This window comes from Babylonia areolata, chromosome 2, assembly GCF_041734735.1.
Source record: "Babylonia areolata isolate BAREFJ2019XMU chromosome 2, ASM4173473v1, whole genome shotgun sequence".
Taxonomy (NCBI): Eukaryota; Metazoa; Mollusca; class Gastropoda; order Neogastropoda; family Buccinidae; genus Babylonia; species Babylonia areolata.
Window position 1 is genome coordinate 41013788 of NC_134877.1, and position 20000 is coordinate 41033787.

Consider the following 20000-nt stretch of genomic DNA (forward strand, 5'->3'; position numbering starts at 1 on the left):
CAAGAGTGTCAATCCCCCATAGAGAGAATACGAGACCTATGATATGCAATAGTGCGGCCGCGTTTTGTGTGTCTGCCCTTGGGCTGCGTTCTAATCTCCAAAGTCACTGACGTCTTCATCGTTGGCGACAGACTTCCGTGATGATAATGATGATTATATTTATCTATTTATTTATCTATTCTCTCTTTGTTTCTGTTTTTTTACAGGTAGGGGATCTGAGCAAGAAGTACGGCCTCCTCTCCGGTTCTGACAGCAAGACCCAGACGTACACTGACTTCAACCTGCCGCTGTTCGGCGTCAACTCTGTGTTGGGCCGCTCCATCGTCATCCACTACGACCAGCCGGGCACACCGCGCTGGGTGTGCGCCAACCTCCTTGACACCGCGGCCTTGACCTCCGTCATGGCGACCTTCACATACCCGGTCATAGGTCACGTGTTGCTACAGCAGCGTATGGGGGACGAAGGGGCGGACACCACAGTGTACTACCGGCTGGACTACGCGGACGGCGTGACGGGGAGCACGAGCGAGCACTCATGGGCCGTGCATGCCGACCCGGTGGGCGGGGACATGCTGGAGGAGGACGTCAGCGCGCGGTGCCGGTCCGCAGGGGACGTGGTGGTGAACCCCATGGGGGTGAACGCGGCGCAGTACGACACGCAGTGCCAGCCCTCAGCCCCCCTCAGGTGTAAGGCGGGGGACCTCACGGGCAAGCACCGGCCCGTCTCCGTGCGTCAGTCGGCCGGTGGAACCCCAGCCATCGGCTTCTTCACCGACACTAACCTGCCCCTGCAAGGTTCCAACTCCGTGCAGGGCAGCTCCCTGGTGCTGAGAGCCTCGGATGGGGGAAGCGGGTACCTGGCCTGCGCCACCCTGATGAAGGTGTTGCCGCAGGTGGCGGTGGCCAGGTCTTGGGGGGAGGGTGCCGACTTCGGGTCGATCACCTTCAGCCAGCAGGTGGGGGTGGTGCAGGTGCCCACCACCATCGACGTCCGGTTCCAGTCGCTGTCGTCCTACACTTCCGTCTCCAGCACTGTGGGCTCTCGGCCCGTGAGGGGTGGAGGGGACGACCGCTGTTCCGGGCTGGGGCTGTACAATCCTTTTGAGGTGAGGTGTGTGTGTGTGTGTGTGTGTGTGTGTGTGCACGTACAAGTGTTTTATGTATATGAGAATGTGTGTGTTTGTAGTGTGTGTGTGTGTGTGTGTGTGCACGTACAAGTGTTTTATGTATATGAGAATGTGTGTGTTTGTAGTGTGTGTGAGTGTGTGTGTGTGTGTGTGTGTGTGTGAAAGAGAGAGAGAGAGAGAACGCGCATGTGTATCTTTTCACACACGTGAGTGTGAACATGTGTCTTTGCATTCGTATGTGTGTGCGTGTGTATGTGTTTGTACACCCGCTCACATGCACGCGCGCGTGTATGGATGCGAGCACAAGCTGACACATTTCCCCCGACTTCATGTTTATTTCTAACCACCGTTCCCCCCCACTGCAGGCTAGCTCCTCAGGGGGCAGCACCAAGGACCTCATTCCAGTGGGGGACCTGACGGCCAAGTTCGGACCCCTGCCGGGCAGCGGCGGTACGGTGACGGGCCTGACCTGGGTGGACCCCTCCCTGGACGTGTGGGGCGTGAGGAGCGTCAGGGGCAGGGCCTTCTACCTGCAGTCCTCGGGTTCGAGCCTGGGCTGTGCCGACATTGGCTACCAGGCAGTGCCCGGGGCGGCGGGCAAACTGTTCACGGCCAAGGCTGTGTTCTCTGGGGAGGTCGTGGGGACTATTACACTGGTGAGTTTGGTAGTGTGTTATGTGGTGTGTGTGTGTGTGTGTGTGTGTGTGTGTGCGCGCGCGCGCGCGCGTGTGTGCGTGTGCGTGCTCGAGCACGCGCGTTTGCGTGTAGCGGTATGATGTAAAAGATATTCTCTGTCGGTTCTTATGCTTCGTGCGTGTATACGTGCCCGTGCCCTGGTGTGCATTATCTATGCGTTTGCGCCTGTGCTGTGTTTATAAATTTCTGTCAAAGTGGATGACTATGTTACTTATGAACCCGGGTACATTTTGTACTCCCCCAAGTGCTGTATGTGTCAGTTGTACGTCAGCATGATCAGTGTATCACTGTGACATTTCGCATTTACACAGTGCATGTACCACTGTTTGTTTAAAGTTTATGATATGCGTACACGGTATGTTATACCTACCTCGGTATGCTATGTGTACACGGAATGTTATATGTGCACGGTATGTTACATGTATCACAGACGCATCAGTTTTGTGTGAACATGATAATTGTACAGTATGTATGTTATGTGTACAGGGTACATGTGCATCACTGTATATTATATGCATACAATATGTTATGTGTACCACTGTATGTTATGTGTACCACAGACATAGCATGTATATTACGTGTACACGGTATGTTATGTGTACCACAGACATAGCATGTACATTATATGTACACGGAATGTTATGTGTACCACAGACATAGCATGTATATTATGTGCACACGGTATGTGATATGCACCACAGACATAGCATGTATATTATGTGCACACGGTATGTGATATGTACCACAGACATAGCATGTATATTATGTGTACACGGTATGTGATGTGTACCACAGACATAGCATGTATATTATATTTACACTGTATGGGATGTGTACCACAGACATAGAATGTATATTATGTGTACACGGTAATGTGATGTGTACCAGAGACATAGCATGTATATTATGTGTATACGGTATGTGATGTGTACCACAGACATAGCATGTATATTATGTGTACACGGTATGTGATGCGTGCCACAGACATAGCATGTATATTATGTGTACACAGTATGTGATGCGTACCACAGACATAGCATGTATATTATGTGTACACGGTATGTGATGCGTACCACAGACATAGCATGTATATTATGTGTACACGGTATGTGATGCGTACCACAGACATAGCATGTATATTATGTGTACACGGTATGTGATGTGTACCACAGACACAGTTCGTATTCAAAGACGGGGCCATGACTCCAACAACGGTGATTGTCGATCTCAGAAAAGCAAATGGAACACAGGTTTGTTGCTTTTACGTCTTTTTTTTGCCTGTATCTATCTCTTTGTATCAGTCTGTCCTACTGTCTGTCTCTTGTCTGTCTTTTTTCTCTATCTCTCTTTGTCTCTCTCTCTCTCTCTCTCACTCTCTCACTCTCCCTCTCGTGTAGGGGTTCACTGCTGCCTTTGATACTACACCAAAAACAAAGAAACAACTCATCTATCATGGCAGACAGGTGATGCCGAATCATTGTGCAAGCATTCATTATTTACTTTATTTTATTTATGTTTTTTTTTTGTACGCTTACAGTTGACCTCATCAAGTTTTTGCACCTTATGAATATTGTTATTATTAGTAGTAGTTTTTTTAAAATGTATTTATCTTCTTTTTTTTCCTTATTTATTTTTGTTTTACTTATTTATTTATTTATTTTAATTTTAATTTTTTGGGGTTTGTTTTGTTATTTTATTTTATTTTATTATTTTATGTTATTTTATTTTTATTTTATTTTATTTTACTTTATTTATCTTTTTTTTTTCTCAAGGCCTGACTAAGCGCGTTGGGTTACGCTTCTGGTCAGGCATCTGCATGGCAGATGTGGTGTAGCGTATATGGATTTGTCCGAACGCAGTGACGCCTCCTTGAGCTACTGATACTGATACTGATACTGATACTTAGCAAGCAGCGAGGCTGGGTATGGTACTGATTTCTGAGATGTTATCGTGTGTAGACAGTCTGCTTCCGGGCGATGAGATTGGATGATTTTGTCTCTCACCCTGTCTTGATTGCAGTTTGCTGAACGTGGGAAAATTCGCCCAAGTCAGTAAGAGAGGGGAAGTTTGGGATGATGGGGGAGGGGTCGAGGGAGGGGAGTGCCGAAGGGAGTCCTTTTTTGACTGCTTTAAACATTTGGGGTTGTCATCATTACGGAAGAGAAGTGTATAGATGGAAATATCCATAATTTGAGCTCTGTGAACTGTGAGCTTCTTCCTTTCTTCTCTGTGATGCCGCAACACATTTTATTCTTTAACAAATAGTAAAAAGTGGCAAATCTCTCCATTCACAAGGTACACAACTTCAAGTCAGTGCTGCTTACGCAACCGATTCAGCTAGGACACAGGTAAATAAAAGGTACATTGGCGCTTCCTTTTCGAGGAAGTGTCTGGGTTTGTTCCAGTGTACTTTTTATTTACCTGTGTGCTAGCTGAATCGGTAGCGTAAGCAGCATTGACTTGAAGCTGTGTACCTTGTGAATGGAGAGATTTACCACTCTTTACTATTTGTTAATCATTTCATCTCCTGGCCTCATTCTTTGTTAATTTCCAGTTGAAAAACCACCGAGGCAACCATGTGTTTGTTCTGTTTTGTCCATGTGTTCTGTGTGGCTTGTTCAGGATTAAAGAGGCGATGCCAGTCTTGAATAAAAGCTAATTTGTGTTTGCACGTTTCTTCTATCTTTGCTGCTGTGTGCACATGTCAAATGATCTGTATAAGGACAGGCCCGGCGCTTCCTTTTTGAGGAAGTGTATGGGTTTGTTCCAATGTACCTTTTATTTACCTGTGTGCTAACTGAATCGGTAGCGTAAGCAGCACTGACTTGAAGTTGCGTACCTTGTGAATGGAGAGATTTACCACTCTTTACTATTTGTTAATCATTTCATCTCCTGGTCTCATTCTTTGTTAATTTCCATTTTATTCTTTAGTTTCATTCTGTCCCTTCTCTTTGTCTCCTCCCCCCTCTCTCCTTTCTCCCTCCACCCCTTCTCCCCCTCTCCCTCTGTATATATCTACAAGGCATTCAAGAGAAGAGAGTTTGCTTGTTGCTGTTTGATTACTGAACCACATAACAATTGTTTCATATTTTGAGTTACGTTAATGTCATTATATATTTGTATTTCAGGTTCTTTTCATACTTTTGGTGGATGACATGATTGTTCATAATTAACAGCGTAAAATTTGCTTCTTCATTCACATGGGGCTTTGACCTTAAAGTGAAGAAACTAATTCAGTTAAGTTAAATTTTTCACAGTCTCTGTTTCTGTCGGTCTCTCGCAGTCTCTCTATGTATCAAAATTCTGTGGAAGAAATCCACTCTGATAGGTACACAAATACATGTGCATGCAATCAAAGCCTGACTAAGTGCTTTGGGTTATGCTGCTGGTCAGGCACATGCCTAGCAGGCGTCGTGTAGCGTGAATGGATTTGTCCGAAAGCAGTGATATGACTCCTTGAGAAACTGAACCAGAAACTGAACCTTTCAGACCGAGCGCCACAACTGGCACACCCACATTCTGCCTGTGGGGGACGATGCCCACGCCACGCCCGGCCGCTGTGCCAGTACCTCCGGTCACTACAACCCCTTCAGGGTCAACGTTACTAAGGTCAGCAATAAACGGTTCTTTATGTGTGCACACATGTGCGTGCGTGTGTGTGTGTGTGTGTGTGTGTTATGGTATATATAGCATCCATATGTGTTTGTGTGTTGGTGTTAGTATGTGTGTTAGTGTGTGTGTGTGTGTGTTACGGTAAATAGATATATGTGTGTGTGTGTGTGTGTGTGTGTGTGTGTGTGTGTGTTGTGTTAAAATACGTATACGCGTTGGGATTTTTGTTTTGTTTTGTTTTATTTTTTCGATGTGTGTGTGTGTGTGTGTGTGTGACAACTTTATGAGAGCCCATAAAAGACTGACTCAGCGCGGCTTCAGTGGGACGTCCATAAAATAATGGCCTCAAAATCGGGCCATTAAGTTCGGTTTGCACTGAAAAATTGCTGAAGTTGCATGTATTTAAATGCAGATCCCGTAGTCATGCCCCCAGTCCTTATCCTTGCCCCACTTTCCCTGTTTCTGTCTGTAGCTGGCTGGCTGCCTGTATGTCGGTCGGTCTCTGTATCTCTCTCCCACTACCTCTCCATCTCTCTCTCTCTCTCTGCCCCACTATCTCTCCATCTCTCTCTCTTTCTCTGCCCCACTACCTCTCCATCTCTCTCTCTCTGTGCCCCACTACCTCTCCATCTCTCTCTCTCTATCTCTCTCTCTATCTCTCTCTCTCTGCCCCACTACCTCGCCATCTCTCTCTCTGTGCCCCACTACCGTTCTCTCTTTCTCTCTCTCTCTGCCCCACTATCTCTCCATCTCTCTCTCTCTCTCTACCCCACTATCTCTCCATCTCTCTCTCTCTCTCTACCCCACTATCTCTCCATCTCTCTCTCTCTCTGTCTCTCTCTCTCTCTCTGCCCCACTATCTCTCCATCTCCCTCTCTCTGCCCCACTACCTCTCCATCTCTCTCTGCCCCACTATCTCTCCAGCTCTCTCTCTCTCTCTCTCTCTCTCTCTCTCTCTCTCTGCCCCACTACCTCTCCAGCTCTCTCTCTCTCTCTGCCCCACTATCTCTCCAGCTCTCTCTCTCTCTTTCTGTCTCCCCTACTACCTCTCCATATCTCTCTCTCTCTCTGCCTCACTACCTCTCCATCTCTCTCTCTCTGTGCCCCACTATCTCTCCATCTCTCTCTCTCTCTCTTTCTCTCTCCCCTACTACCTCTCCATCTCTCTCTCTCTCTCTTTCTCTCTCCCCTACTACCTCTCCATCTCTCTCTCTCTCTCTCTCTCTCTCTCTCTCTGCCCCACTACCTCTCCATCTCTCACTCTCTCTGTGTGCCCCACTATCTCTCCATCTCTCTCTCTCTCTTTGTATGTCAGTCTGTCTCTGTCTGTCTGTCTCTCTATCTGATAACACCCATTATGTATAGGGCTGAATGATATATAAAATCTCTCTCTCTCTCTCTGTCTCTCTCTCTTTGCGTATGTGTGTGTATGAAAGGAAATCTTGTGTTTGTATGTGTGTGTGTGCGCGCGCGTGTGTGTATGTGCATGTGTGTGCTTTGAGTATAATTATATGGTAAAGCAACTGACTTTGAGTGCTGAGTACACTCAAAGATTCGCGCGTGACCAGAAAAGCAGCTGTGAATGTGTGTTGTCAGTCGGGAGATAGTAGTTCGTCCGTCCTTTGGAAGTACATTTCCATTGGATTTACGTTAGACATCTTAATGTGCGAATTGTGTCGAAGATTACTACCTGTTTCGATTGTTTGAGAGCGAGGGGTTGGGGTGAAGTGGGAGCAAACTGTTGTTTATGCACTGTCAATAACCTGAGGTTTGTGTTGTTGACAGAGCGTGTATTCAGAGTGCAAGCTGTCGAACCCGCTACGCTGCGAACTGGGTGACCAGTCCAACAAGCTGGGAACCTACGACATGGGCTCTGGGCCCATGGTGGTCAACGATGTCTACCTGCCTCTGGCCGGACGTTACGGAGGTGAGACAACACACACACACACACACACACACACACACACACACATATATATATGTAATGTTAATCTATTATTATATATTAAGTATTACAAATTATATATCTATATATGTATATATATGTGTGTGTGTGTGTGTGTGTGTGTGTTTCAGTGGTGGGACGGTCCATCGTGGTACACACAGAGCAGAGAGGGGCACCCCGCCTGGCCTGTGCTGACATCATGCCTGCCGCCCTGACCAACTCCTACACCATGCACATCAAGACCACGCCAACCATCGACAGGTCAGTCACTCCTCTCGGCCTCTGTCTCCGTCCGTCTGAATGCAGATTTGACAATTTCAAGACTTAGATTGCTTTCGCGGGAGATTTTGCTGCACAGTCCAATTGTAAGACGAGTAGTATAAGAGATGGGGGTTCTACATACAACTTTTTTGGGCGTATTAGCTTGTGTTAAGGCCCTCAAGCATAAAAAAAATTTAACCAAAACCTGTGTATGTTGGAGTAATATGACCCTCAAGCATAAAAAAAAAAATATATATAGTTAAAACAAGTTATATGTGTATGGAGAGCCAAATCACAAGATAAAATAAAATATGATGGTTGGATATGTGTATGGAGGGGAGCGAAACGGTCATGGGGGTTCTATATACAACCGACCCCAGCCCAAAACCGCGCAATACCGCCCTGAAGCATAAAAACGAAAAACCGGCTTAAATATGTGTGTATGGAGAGCCAAATGGTCCTTAAAGAGAGGAGGTTGAGTCAACCGTTCACATATGAACGTTTGACCTAGTTAGCTTTTTGGATGGTTTACCATCTTGAATATCAAATAGATTTTTCTTTAACAACTGAGTTTTGTGTTTCGATTTTATGTCTGTTTTCATTGCATTGAATTTTTCAACTTCAGCCAGAATGAGACTAAATTCTTCATCGCTTATTTTATCATCTTCTAATGCTTTTGAAATAAGATCATTTATAGTGTTCAGTTTTGACTCGGCCAACACGCGAATCTCGTTGTGCTTCATAGCTTGTGACATTAATTTTTTATGAATAAATTTACAAGTTAAACCAACCACACCAAGGAGACCAGCTCCCACTTCTATTCCAATAGCTACGGGAGCAGCGGCGACACTCAACAGTAATCCAACACCCGATGCCCCAAGGGCGATACTAAGAGTTGTCAGCGTTGTATCCGCGGCTGTAGCGATATTTACACCGCGTTTATATTTTTTATAAAATAAAGTTCTTTCATCACGCTCTTTTTCGAGGTTGTTTTTTATATTCGATATCTCTCGTAGGCGAAACTCCATTATTCTATAGTAATCATTTTTTTTTAAATGATGGTAACAGGATGAGGAGAGTAGCGCAGTCTTTTAAGCTGAAGAGGTCCGATGTGAATAAAGTCGAGAGATATTTTATCTAATGATGGACGTTTGATGACACCTTCAAGCGAGAATTCTATAGAGGGATCGGGTTGATCAGATGGGTCAACCACTGGAATTTTGATGGTAATTCTCAAGAGTTTATTTTTAAGATTTCCAGGCCATTTTATCTGCAACCCTTTTAAAACTTCTACAAAATCCTCTGGCACCCCACTAAGGAGTATATCTAAAACGACAGTTGACCCCTGAATAGGCGGCTCAAAATCAAACTCTTTAATTAACCGCAGTGTGCCAGTCTTTTTACCTCTCATACCAATAACATATCCAAAGTCGTCGCTGTTAACGACGATTAGATCTTTACGCGTATGATAGGAAGCCAACAGTTTACCACTATTTTGTATTTTTTGTAGAGCGTGATTTCTTCCAATACTAACAAGACGTTAATTGCCATTGCGGGAAGGTTTTCTGCACAGCCCAGTTTCAAGACATTAATTGTTAATGTGGAAGGTTTTCTACACGGTCCAGTAGGCCGTTTGTTATAGCTGTTTGATGTTAGCTTTTTCCTATCATTTTTACTTATGTTCTGTTCCTTTCTCCTTTTCCTTCCCTCTGCGTTCTCTCTGTATCAGTCTTCCTCTCTCTCTCTCTCTCTCTCTGTGTCTCTTTCCGCCTCTTGCTGTCTCTGTCGTTCTGTCGCTCTGTCTGTCTGTCTGTCTCTCTCTCTCTCTCTCTCTCTCTCTCTATATATATATATATATATACACACACATACATACCCTACTCCCTCTTCCCCCACCGTTTTTCCTTTCCAATATCACTGGAAGTGAAAAGATGTTATTTTGAAGACGACTTCAAGACTACCACCCTTGTCTCTAAGCTTGTCGGTCTTTAGCTGTGCTTCTGTCTTCCTTTCTGTTTCTGTCTCTGTTTGTCTGTCTCTAAGCTTCTGTCTGTCTGTCTGTCTGTCTGTCTGTCTGCATCTAAGCTTCTCTGTCTCTGTGTGTGTCTGTATTTCTGTCTTCTTCAGAGAAAGGGTTGGTTGACAGTTCAATAATTTTGTGCCGGGGATAGTAGATGAGCAACTAATAAACTTCTTCTTCATTCTTTCTTTTTCTCTTTCTTTGCAGAACTGGTATGGTGGAAAAGATCGCCTCAGTCATCAACTCTGGGACCTACGACGTAGCAGTGGAGGTTTTGAGCGTCGAAAGTGACTGCACAAACACACGCATATACTTTCTGGGCAAGTTTGTTGGCTGTGTTTGTATGTGAAGGAGTGAGTTCATCCTATTGTACTGTCCCATCTTGTGTGTAGAGTTCAGTATTATGCACTTCCTCAGTGTGGATTCTAAAATGAAAGAAGAAAATGAAAGAGTTTTTTTTTTTCAAACTTTTGAGGCAAATGATTTCAGACTGTTTCATTGATTGCACTGGCTCATATCTATGCTCTGTTTATGTTTTCTGCACAATTTACGATAGAAGGTGTTAAATTCTGTCTGTGCAAAATATTGTACAGTAGGCATGTAACTTAAGTATATTCCTCCCAAGTTGCAGCCAAAGTCAGTTCTTGGCATAATGATTAGAACTCGTTTATCAACAAGCAGCAGCTGTTGGAGAAAGGATTGAAATTGAGAGATTTTGTATGCACATGTACATACACACACACACGTCACAACTGCACTCGCAACACACACACACACACACACACACACACACACACACACACACACACACACACACCTCTCTTTCTCTCTCTCCCTCCCACTCTGTCTCTCTTTCTCTCTCTCTATTTCTCTTTGTCTGTCTCTTTATTTCTGTCTCTCTTTGTCACACGCACGCACACAGACACAAACACAGACACACACAGAAACACACACAGAAACACACACACACACACACACACACACACACACACACACACACACACACCAGTTTCAAGTTTCAGGTTTTAATTATCCTTTCACTCCTGCTGGAGTATGGAGGATTACTACGAAATAATGATTTCGTGCCCAGAACAAACATATCCAAATACACGACTATGTCATATTAAAGTTGAAAGAACATAAATGTCTATTAGCCCCAAAAGTGTATCCAGAAAACAATCGGAAATTTAATTAACTTACTTATAGCTAAAATAACGTTTTTTTGTCTGCGTTGAGTATATTACAAAATTATATTTTTAAAAACCTGTTTGGAGACAATATTTTATAAGCGCATACCTTTCTCACAATTGATCATGCTTGGGACATTCCATTGTAAAATGGAACTCATCCCCTATCACAGACTTCTTACAACACTTTCACAACTACAACTCTCATGGTATGTCTTTACGTCTCCCAATATCAAATACCAACTTATGATAACTACTTCGAAATCTTATGAAGCTGATTTAAAGTAATTATCAGGCATTTGACGTGTATTTTTCTCCACCAAATTCACTTTTGAAATTTCGACATAACAAACATTTATTACTCGCCACAAGAGCATGTCTTCACACGCATCTAACGAAGGCGTTGTTGTTACTGCTGCTGTGAACAGGGATGGATGCTGAAATGTACAGCCAGAGGTTCATCAACGTGATTGGAGGAGACCCCTCTGTGCTGGGCATGTACCAGCCTGAAAAACGCTGCGCCACTGGAAGTGCCAGTAGGTTCCCCCGTCCCTCTTCTCTCTCTGTCTGTCTGTTTGTCTCTGTCTCTCTTTCTGTTTCTCTTTCTATAATATCTCACTCTGTCTCTCTTTCTATCTTTGTCTCTGTCTCTGCGTCCCTCTTTCTATCTTTGTCTCTGTCTCTCTTTGTATGTGTGTGTGTGTGTGTGTGTGACTAGTGTAGAATGCTAATCTGACTCAGTATCTTCCATGAACCCAACAGATTCAATGTTCGTGCATGTGTGTGTATCTTAGAAAGCCAACTAATGCACATGTAAAATGCATGAATGTGCATATGCACTATATATATATATATATATATATATATATATATATATATGAAGAGAGAGAGAGGCCCTATTATGGGTGTGTTTGTGTGTGTGTGTGTGTGTGTTTTCGGAATGATAACAGTCCTATAGAGAAGGAGTTAAGAGTCATCATCATTAAATCAGTGGCTCAGCGCTACAGAGCGCTGTCCATTTTTATGACCTTCAGTGAGGTGTAACGACTTAGGCAAAGACGCCACACAGAGCGAGCCACAAACACAGCGATGCAAATTAGGCTGCACTTGAGGAATTACAATGATATTAAAGTTCTCGTCACCACTGTCTGAAAAATAGATTTCAGAAGTAGAATATCGCGTGAAACCAGATGATGTCGGGAAAAAAAACACAGGCACAATACACTCTGTGACATCCATGCGTGTTTTTCCCGTCAAAAAAAAAAAAGAAAAAAAAAAGGAGTCGAAGTCAGGTGGTACATTGAATAATCAACATCTGCTTAAAAAAGATAATTTACATCAAGCCATCAATAATAAAAAGAGAAAGTAGATATGAAGACAAACAAACAAATGCACACATAGAAAATGTATTCCCTAAAAAACAACAAACAAACAGACACAAATACACTGCCAGTGCACGGTAACAGTTTCAAGAAGGTGACAAAGAGAGCGTTCTGATCCACACATTTTGCTAAACAAAAGGGGAAGCAACGCGTACACCGATCACTCTGGTCAGGCCTTTGAAGTCTGCCATAGGTGTTTCACCCATATACAAAACACTTCACAGATGATGAATAAAACGGTAGACTAATGAATATAAACTAGTTTTACTGTTCATTTTTTTAGTCAGTTTACGGCATTATAGCCTATTTCAGAATTTACTCAAACAGGCTTTTTATTCGGTTGTTTTTTTCTTTCTTTCTTTTCATTTTTTTTCCCTCTTTTGTGAGTGTACGCCTACTCTATGAATTTCCACCAGAGTTCAGAAAGGTGGATTTCTAAAGCGTATTTCTTGGTTTAGGTGCACTTGAAATATCGTTGTGTTCGTGGTCGTTAGTTTTATACTGTTTTCAATATTCTCAGGGGCATTTTTTTTCCAGTATGCATGCAGACTGCCTTTTTGTTGAAGAATAGCCTGGTGTGAAATAAATTCCGTGTATGTGTGTGTTCTCTTATATTCATGCCGTGCTTTTGTTATACTTGCTGAGTTGACTGTGTAACCCATGCTGTTTTAGTAATACGTCCTGTTGAAAAGAGGGGATGTGGGGTGGGGGAGACGGGTGGGAGGGGGAAGGGGTTTAGGTTGAATTACAAAGGATCTTTTTTTATTTCATCATATAAAAAGTGAATCTCAGCTGTTTAAAAAAAAATCGAACAACAAAATAATAAGCGTTAAAACGCATATCTGCATCAGCTACAGTGCGTAGTAACGACAACCAAAAAGAGAAGAAAATTTTGTAAATGATGTTAAAACGCACATACATATGACTACTCGCGTACACACACACACACACACACACACACACACAAAATCCCAGCGAATAGACACGGACTTTGGGTAGGGTGTGCCATCGGCCAATTCCTTTAGGTGGAAGACCAATGTATTCTTTTGATCAAATAAAAAGAAGTGCATATAGTTTTATGTATGGGAGACCAGCTGTGTGTGTGGATGGGTGGATGTTGACTGTGTATGGTGATGTTTTTTAACACCCCCCTTAGTTTCCATGTCTACCTTGGTGATATTACAATTACCTAGCTAGGTGATAATATGGTTGCCTACACTGGTGACAATAATATGGTTGTCTACCTTTAAGACCACACGGTTGCCTGCCTTGGTGTAAGGTGATAATACTGTCGCCTATCTTGGTGATAATATGGATGCCTACTTTGGTGATAACAGGTTGCCGTATCTTGATAATACTGTCGCCTACATATGGGTGCCTGCTTTGGTGATAATATAATTGCATACTTAAATGATGATGTGGTTGCCATATCTTGGTTATGATTGGGTTGCCTACCTTGACGGTAATCTTGGTGATTATATAATTGATAATATTAAGTGCTGTGGCATTGATCCAAACACATGGGAAACTGAAGCCTCTGATCGCTCAGTATGGCGCAGCTGGGTCCATTCTGATGTCGCCACCTTTTATGAGCAGAGGATCAGCACCCCCATTCTGAAACGCCAGCAACTCAAGGAGAAGACACTTTACCCACCTGCATGTGAACAGCACCAGCTGAACCCTGTCTGCAGTGCGATCAACACTTCAGAGCCAGGACTGGAATTATTAATCATCTATGGACCCACCCATTGTGAAACTCATGCTCGTCTTCGCTTCCGAAGGAGAAACAACAACTTTGGTGATATTATGATTGCCATGCTTTTGTGTATTATGGTTACCTACTTTGGTGATTATCATGGTCATAATATGGCTGTCTACCTTGGTAGTTGCCATACCTTGGTGATAATCATGGTGATATCTGGTTGCTTACCTTGGTGATAACATGTGCCACTTTCTGTGTCGTTTCAGACGTGGCTCTGATGTCTCTGTATCTTCTGTTGACGTCGCTTGCCATGGGCCTTCTCCTGGGCTGATCTCGGCCGCGGACACGATGTGATGATACGCTGTCAGCAGTCTTCCAGGAAACACCCGGCCAAAGCGAAAGAATCCCCCAATGACACGTCGTAATCGCATTCGAATGAACTTCATTCTTTACAGTGACCGTTAGTCTTCCGCGCGAGCGCACGCTTGCATGTACTTGTACATGCATAGAAACATAGAGAGAGCATACACACACACACACACACACACACACACACACACACACACACACACACACTCTTACTCATCCCCTCCACACACACCCACTCACCCACTGACTCACTCACACACACACAGACACAAACCCACGCACGCGCGCGTGCGCACACACACACACTCGCACACACACTCACACAAACACTCTCTGTCACTCTCTTTCTCTCACACATACACGCGCACACACACACACGCAGGCACATTCATACATACGCGCACACACACGCACGCTCATTTACACACCCATTCACTCATGCAAATACACATACCACAAACACGTGCGCAGCCTAAGTGTGAGTGACTGTGCACACAAACACTCACATTCTCTCTCTCTCTCTCCCTCTCTCTGTCACTCTCTCTCTCTCTCTTTCATTCGATCTTTGCTTTCTGTCTCTTTTTCTCTCTGTCTTCCTGTCCGTTTCTCCTCCTCTTCATATCTGTTCCTGTAACTGTTTGTCTGTCTCTTTGATTTTGTCAAAAATTTACGCATAATTGATGTAATGAATATCACAGAATATTTGTGATACCGATTTTTATAATCGTTACAAATTTAATGTAAATGATGCATGAATATCACAGATTGATTGTGATTTGTCATTTTTATTATTGTAGCATATTTATGCATAACTGGTGCCTGAATATTAGGCATAATCGGTGGCCTGAACATTTACGATGGTGGTGGTCATTATTATCAGCATTATTGCTCTTGTTGTTAAAACCATCATTGCTACAATCAGATTTTATTTCTTTTTGTTATTGGTTTTGTATGTTGACGTTGGTGATAAATGACAGTGATACAAGTGATTATTCTTATTTTGTAACCGTTCATCACTTTTTCTGTATATATTTTTAAGGATTGTCTGCATAGAATAGACAGTGCTGTAGCTGCTTTTACGGGTTTCTGTCAAAACAGATGTTGGGAGGGGAAAATAGGAGCGCACAGTGAAGTGATGAGATCCCGCTGTACTACCAATAAGGGTTACTGGATGTTGTCAAGGCCAGACCAGCACTGTGGGTCAGGCATCTGCTCCTGGTTGGGTTTTTTTTTTAACAGCAGATATGTTGAAGCGTATGTGGATCAGCCCGCACGTTTTGACACCTTGAAACTGAAACGGGACTTGCTTTTTCAAGAAGAGCAGCACTTGTTTTCTGGGACTGACCCTGGAGATTTTGGCATTACGGCTGGATGTTTTGTTGCAATCAGAGCCCATGTCAGCCCACAGTGGCCAGGTGATGGACAGACCGATTGACTCAGAAGCGGCGTAGTCCCCGAGTTTGATTCTTGGAAGGACCGGGGTTTTGGCTCCCACCCTTCTAAGTCCCATATATCTCAAGTAATTGGTTTTGATGCTTGAAATTCCCCGCCCCCACCCCACCCCACCCCACCCCCCGATGAGACGATAAACCGAGCCTGCAAGAAAAGAAAATACTTCTGTTTCCACTATTAGTAAAAAATCAGGCTGTTGAACAGATTGATTCGTCCAAGTTTTCAGGTGTGCATGTCTCTAAAACGCTCACCTGGTACGATAATACTAATATCCAGTTGTAAGAAAGCACAATGGAAGCTACACTTCTTGCGTCAACTGAAGGAGTTTAGAACTAACACAACAGCCATGACCCAGTCCATACTGACTTTCTCGGGCACTGTCTGATAAGGGTTTACTTCTGTTGTTGAGTGACACGAACAAGACTGGCACAGTTTGAAACCTTAGACTATAAGCCCCTGTCTGTGGGTAACGTGTTCAGCCTACGAATGATTCGTGAAGCAAGATCCCAACCACCCAGCCAACCATTTGTCCCAACCCCTCGGTGTATAAAGTGTAAATCTAGACTGAAGAACATGATATATATATATCCCATTGCAGTGGAGACATTTCACTCGAAGCTGTTATCAAAGCTGTCCTCTGCCTGGCTGTTGTCCACAATAAAATTGTACATATTTGTAGGTCACTCAGTCTTAAATTTGTATATTTTATTGTAAAGCGTGGTGAGCCCCATTTGAGATGGGGATACTGCGCTAAATATGTCTGCATATTATTATTATTATTATTCATACAATACAAATCAGAATTCCAGACAAGGAACAACCCCTTTATTGCAAGTAAGTATTTTGCAAGAATTTCAGTTTGTAAATATATGGTCAATTGTTAATGAATAGAGTGGGGGTGTTTATTTGTATTGTTGGAATATACCCATTTTTATCCACGCGATGACCTTCACTGCCTTTTGTGCAAAAAAAAGTGTATGACTGGCTGGTTTTTGTGTTGTTAATGCTTTACACTGATTCCACCATGTCTCCCCCTCCCGCCCAGGCCCCCCATCCTCGTTTTTCATTTATTAGTGTCATGTTGATATATATATATATATATATATATATATATATATATATAAACCGCACTGACCTTCTATGTTGCATCCACTCCCCTGTTCCCCACCTTACCTAAATTGCCCCCCTTTATTCCACTTCGTTCCGATGCCTATCACACAGTGTCTTGAACGTCAGGTGTATATTGTTTCAGTACAACAGTGTTATAGGGTTCTGTCATAGAGCGAGCGGCGTGTTCTACCGAATTTTTGGGACTGATGATGATATCAGTTAGTCAGTCAGTCAGTGCTTTTAGTGTCTGAATCACTTAGTGTACAGACATTTGCCTTCGCACAGGTGTACATACATTTGCTTTCACACAGTATACAGATATTTGCATTCATTTGATACGTAGTTGAAGTAACTCTCGGCGCCTTCTCCCGGTCCATAAGTTTCTTCTTCTCTCAACTATACACGAGGCCAACGAACACTTGTGGTGCGATGAACGTACCTCTGAGATGTTATTTTTACGTGGCATGCTGTGTGGGCCCGGTAAGGGGTGGGAGTGGGTGGGGGTGGGTAGGGGTGATGGGCACGTTGTTTGCTTCCTGCAGCCAGGACAACTTGATTCATCTGGCCTGACGATGTTGACGTCTCACCCTTCACCTTCTGTGCTGGAATGATTTCCAGCCATGCCGTTTGACAGGGTGCACCAGCCGCGTGGTCAGAGTCTTGGTCTTTCATTCTGGAGGTCCAGAGGGTTCAGACCCAGGTTCAGGTGGAGGTTTTTCTTGAACACCCAGTTGGACACATGTGCAGAATTCACAGTGCCTAAACTCATTAGTGTGCACGCACATGCGTAAGATGGCACATGCACGTTACAGATCTTGTAAACCCCGTCAGTGTTCAGGAACTTGAGCATAAAGAAGAAAAGAGAAATACAGAACCACGCGTTTCATGTGAGCGGTGTCTTGAACGAAAGAGCGGGTCTCTCATCCATTGAGGAGAGCTGATCTTTTTTTTTCCATCAGGAATGTTTATATGTTTTTAAAACATTATTGTGTGCATGTTTGTGTGCGTGTGAATAGTCGTGTGCATGTGTGTGAGTGAGTACGCGCGCGCGCGCACGTGTGTGTGTGTGTGTGTGTGTGTGTGTGTGTGTGTGTAATGAGTGGAATAAAAACAACAGCAGAAGACAGATGTATATAATCAGCGTTGTCCATTAAAGCACAGTCCTGCACAAACGATAACCAGTATGCTTCGCCGAAATTTATATATACATTATATACTGACCCAGGTAATTTGGCTTTTCGTGAAGGTTTCTTTCACTCTGAATACGCTCAGGGTCACTGCCACATGTCCATCGATGTGTAGTGTCCTAAATTCAAAGATGGTATCAGCATCACTTGGCACATGACTATGGTTGAAGTTTTTCTTATTCTTTTCTTCTGTTTGATTTGAATTATTTACAATTTTAAATCGATCACCACTACCAAGAAAACACGCGAACCAATAGATTCTTTCGCTGTGTGTGTGTGTGTGTGTGTGTGTGTGTGTGTGTGTGTCTATTTTTAGAAAGTCAAGTAGGCATATGTGTACATGAACGCGCGAGCGCGCACACCTCCCCCCTCCCTCACAGAGACACTCTGCCCCCCAAAATAGGCTTTTATTAGTCTATTCCGATTACCATGGTGCTTTACTTAGTTCTGGAAAAAAAAGTAGGCTAATATATCGCTTTTGGAATCATCAGTTACATATCGGAGGGAACTGTTTACGTCTCGTGTTATTGGTTGCTTTCTATGTTGCAAATCCTAGAAAAAATATAACCTATATTGCTTTCTTATCATATTATTGTATACTACTATAATGTTATTTTCTTGGTGTTCAGTCTGTTCTTGGCAGGCTGCTATTTTATTTTATTTTTTATGTGGCTGTGTTTGAGCAGTGTATGTTTTGGATTATAATAAATTATTTTAAAAGGAAGTCTTTGTGTTATTCTGTGCTTGTCTACGTGGATACATGTGGACAGCAATAATGTCCACGCTGGTTACAACTAAACTTTCAGTATTGTACTGTTATTACTCATTTGTCACAGCATCTAGAGCGCCTACTGCAGCACTTCCATTACGCCCTCTACCCCCCAACCCACCCCTGCCCACCCCTGCCCTTTTATATTTTTTATTCTAATTTTTCATTTTTTAGTGCAAATGTTTTTGTTTTCGTACCAAAGTGGATTTTTGTACAGGATTTTGCCAGGGACAACTTTTGTTGCCGTGGGGTCAGCTGGTGTGATCAAAACAACTTGGAACTCGACGTGTCAAAAACAAAAGAAATAGTTTTAGATTTCAGGAAGACAATATCTGACCCCTTGCCGCTTGTCATTAAAGACAAGCAAGTAGATATTAATGAATTTAAATTTCTCTGGCTGATCATTTCGACGCCTCAGAAAGTTCGGAATTAAAAAAGAAATCATAGTTGATTTCTACAGAGCTGTCATCGAAAGTATTTTAACATTTCTTAATACGGTTTGGTACGGAAACATTTCCAAGGCAGCAATCACAGTCCTGAACTTAGAATCGTTAAAACTACCACCAAGATTACCAGGCTTCTCTGGACGACATATATCATAAGTGGGTACTGAAAAAAAAATTCAGTCAATCAGCCAGGACGAATTACATCCAAGTTTGGGGATTTTCAATGTGCTCCCCCCGGGTCGTCGGTACAAAAGTATCAGTATCTCGAACAAATCCAGTATGATTGAAGAGAACTGTGCAATCGACAACCATTTACCAGAATATCGTCATCAGTCCCGTCCATATGGAATGTGCAATGTGCGGCTTATGTTGAAACGTGTGTGTGTGCGAGTGCGCATGTGTGATTGTGCATGCCCAAGTTCATGTATCCATATGCACATGCACTGAATCTGTTTGTATATGATTATCGATTTATGCTTGTACCTTTTTTATGTACTACCCCCACCCCCACCCCCAATATTCCTTGTGACCCCGGTTCACTTGGTAAAAATAAACATATTCTATTCTAATCTAATCTAATGTAATCTGTTCTATTCTATTCTATTCTAAATCATGTAACATGCATGCTGCGAACGGGACCTCGGTTTACCGTCACACCCGAATGACTAATTGTGACAATTACGCAGGGGAAAGATTGAAAGACAGGCATACATACAGAGAGAGAAAACACGGTCA

General features: G+C 43.2%; 1 protein-coding gene across 3 annotated transcripts in view; it reads left to right on the forward strand.

Annotated features, from left to right (window-relative positions):
- LOC143301399 (uncharacterized) overlaps window positions 1-14749 on the forward strand; it is a 62126-nt gene extending 47377 nt beyond the window's left edge. For all 3 annotated transcript variants that reach the window (XM_076615670.1, XM_076615660.1, XM_076615651.1), the window contains exons 8-16: window positions 207-1106; window positions 1493-1783; window positions 2996-3073; window positions 5313-5432; window positions 7221-7362; window positions 7512-7641; window positions 9869-9981; window positions 11277-11384; window positions 14199-14749. In XM_076615670.1, coding sequence (XP_076471785.1) covers window positions 207-1106; window positions 1493-1783; window positions 2996-3073; window positions 5313-5432; window positions 7221-7362; window positions 7512-7641; window positions 9869-9981; window positions 11277-11384; window positions 14199-14263 — 1947 coding nt within the window. In that variant the 3' untranslated portion in view covers window positions 14264-14749. The remainder of the gene's footprint in view (window positions 1-206; window positions 1107-1492; window positions 1784-2995; window positions 3074-5312; window positions 5433-7220; window positions 7363-7511; window positions 7642-9868; window positions 9982-11276; window positions 11385-14198) is intronic.
- Window positions 14750-20000: the final 5251 nt, after the last annotated feature.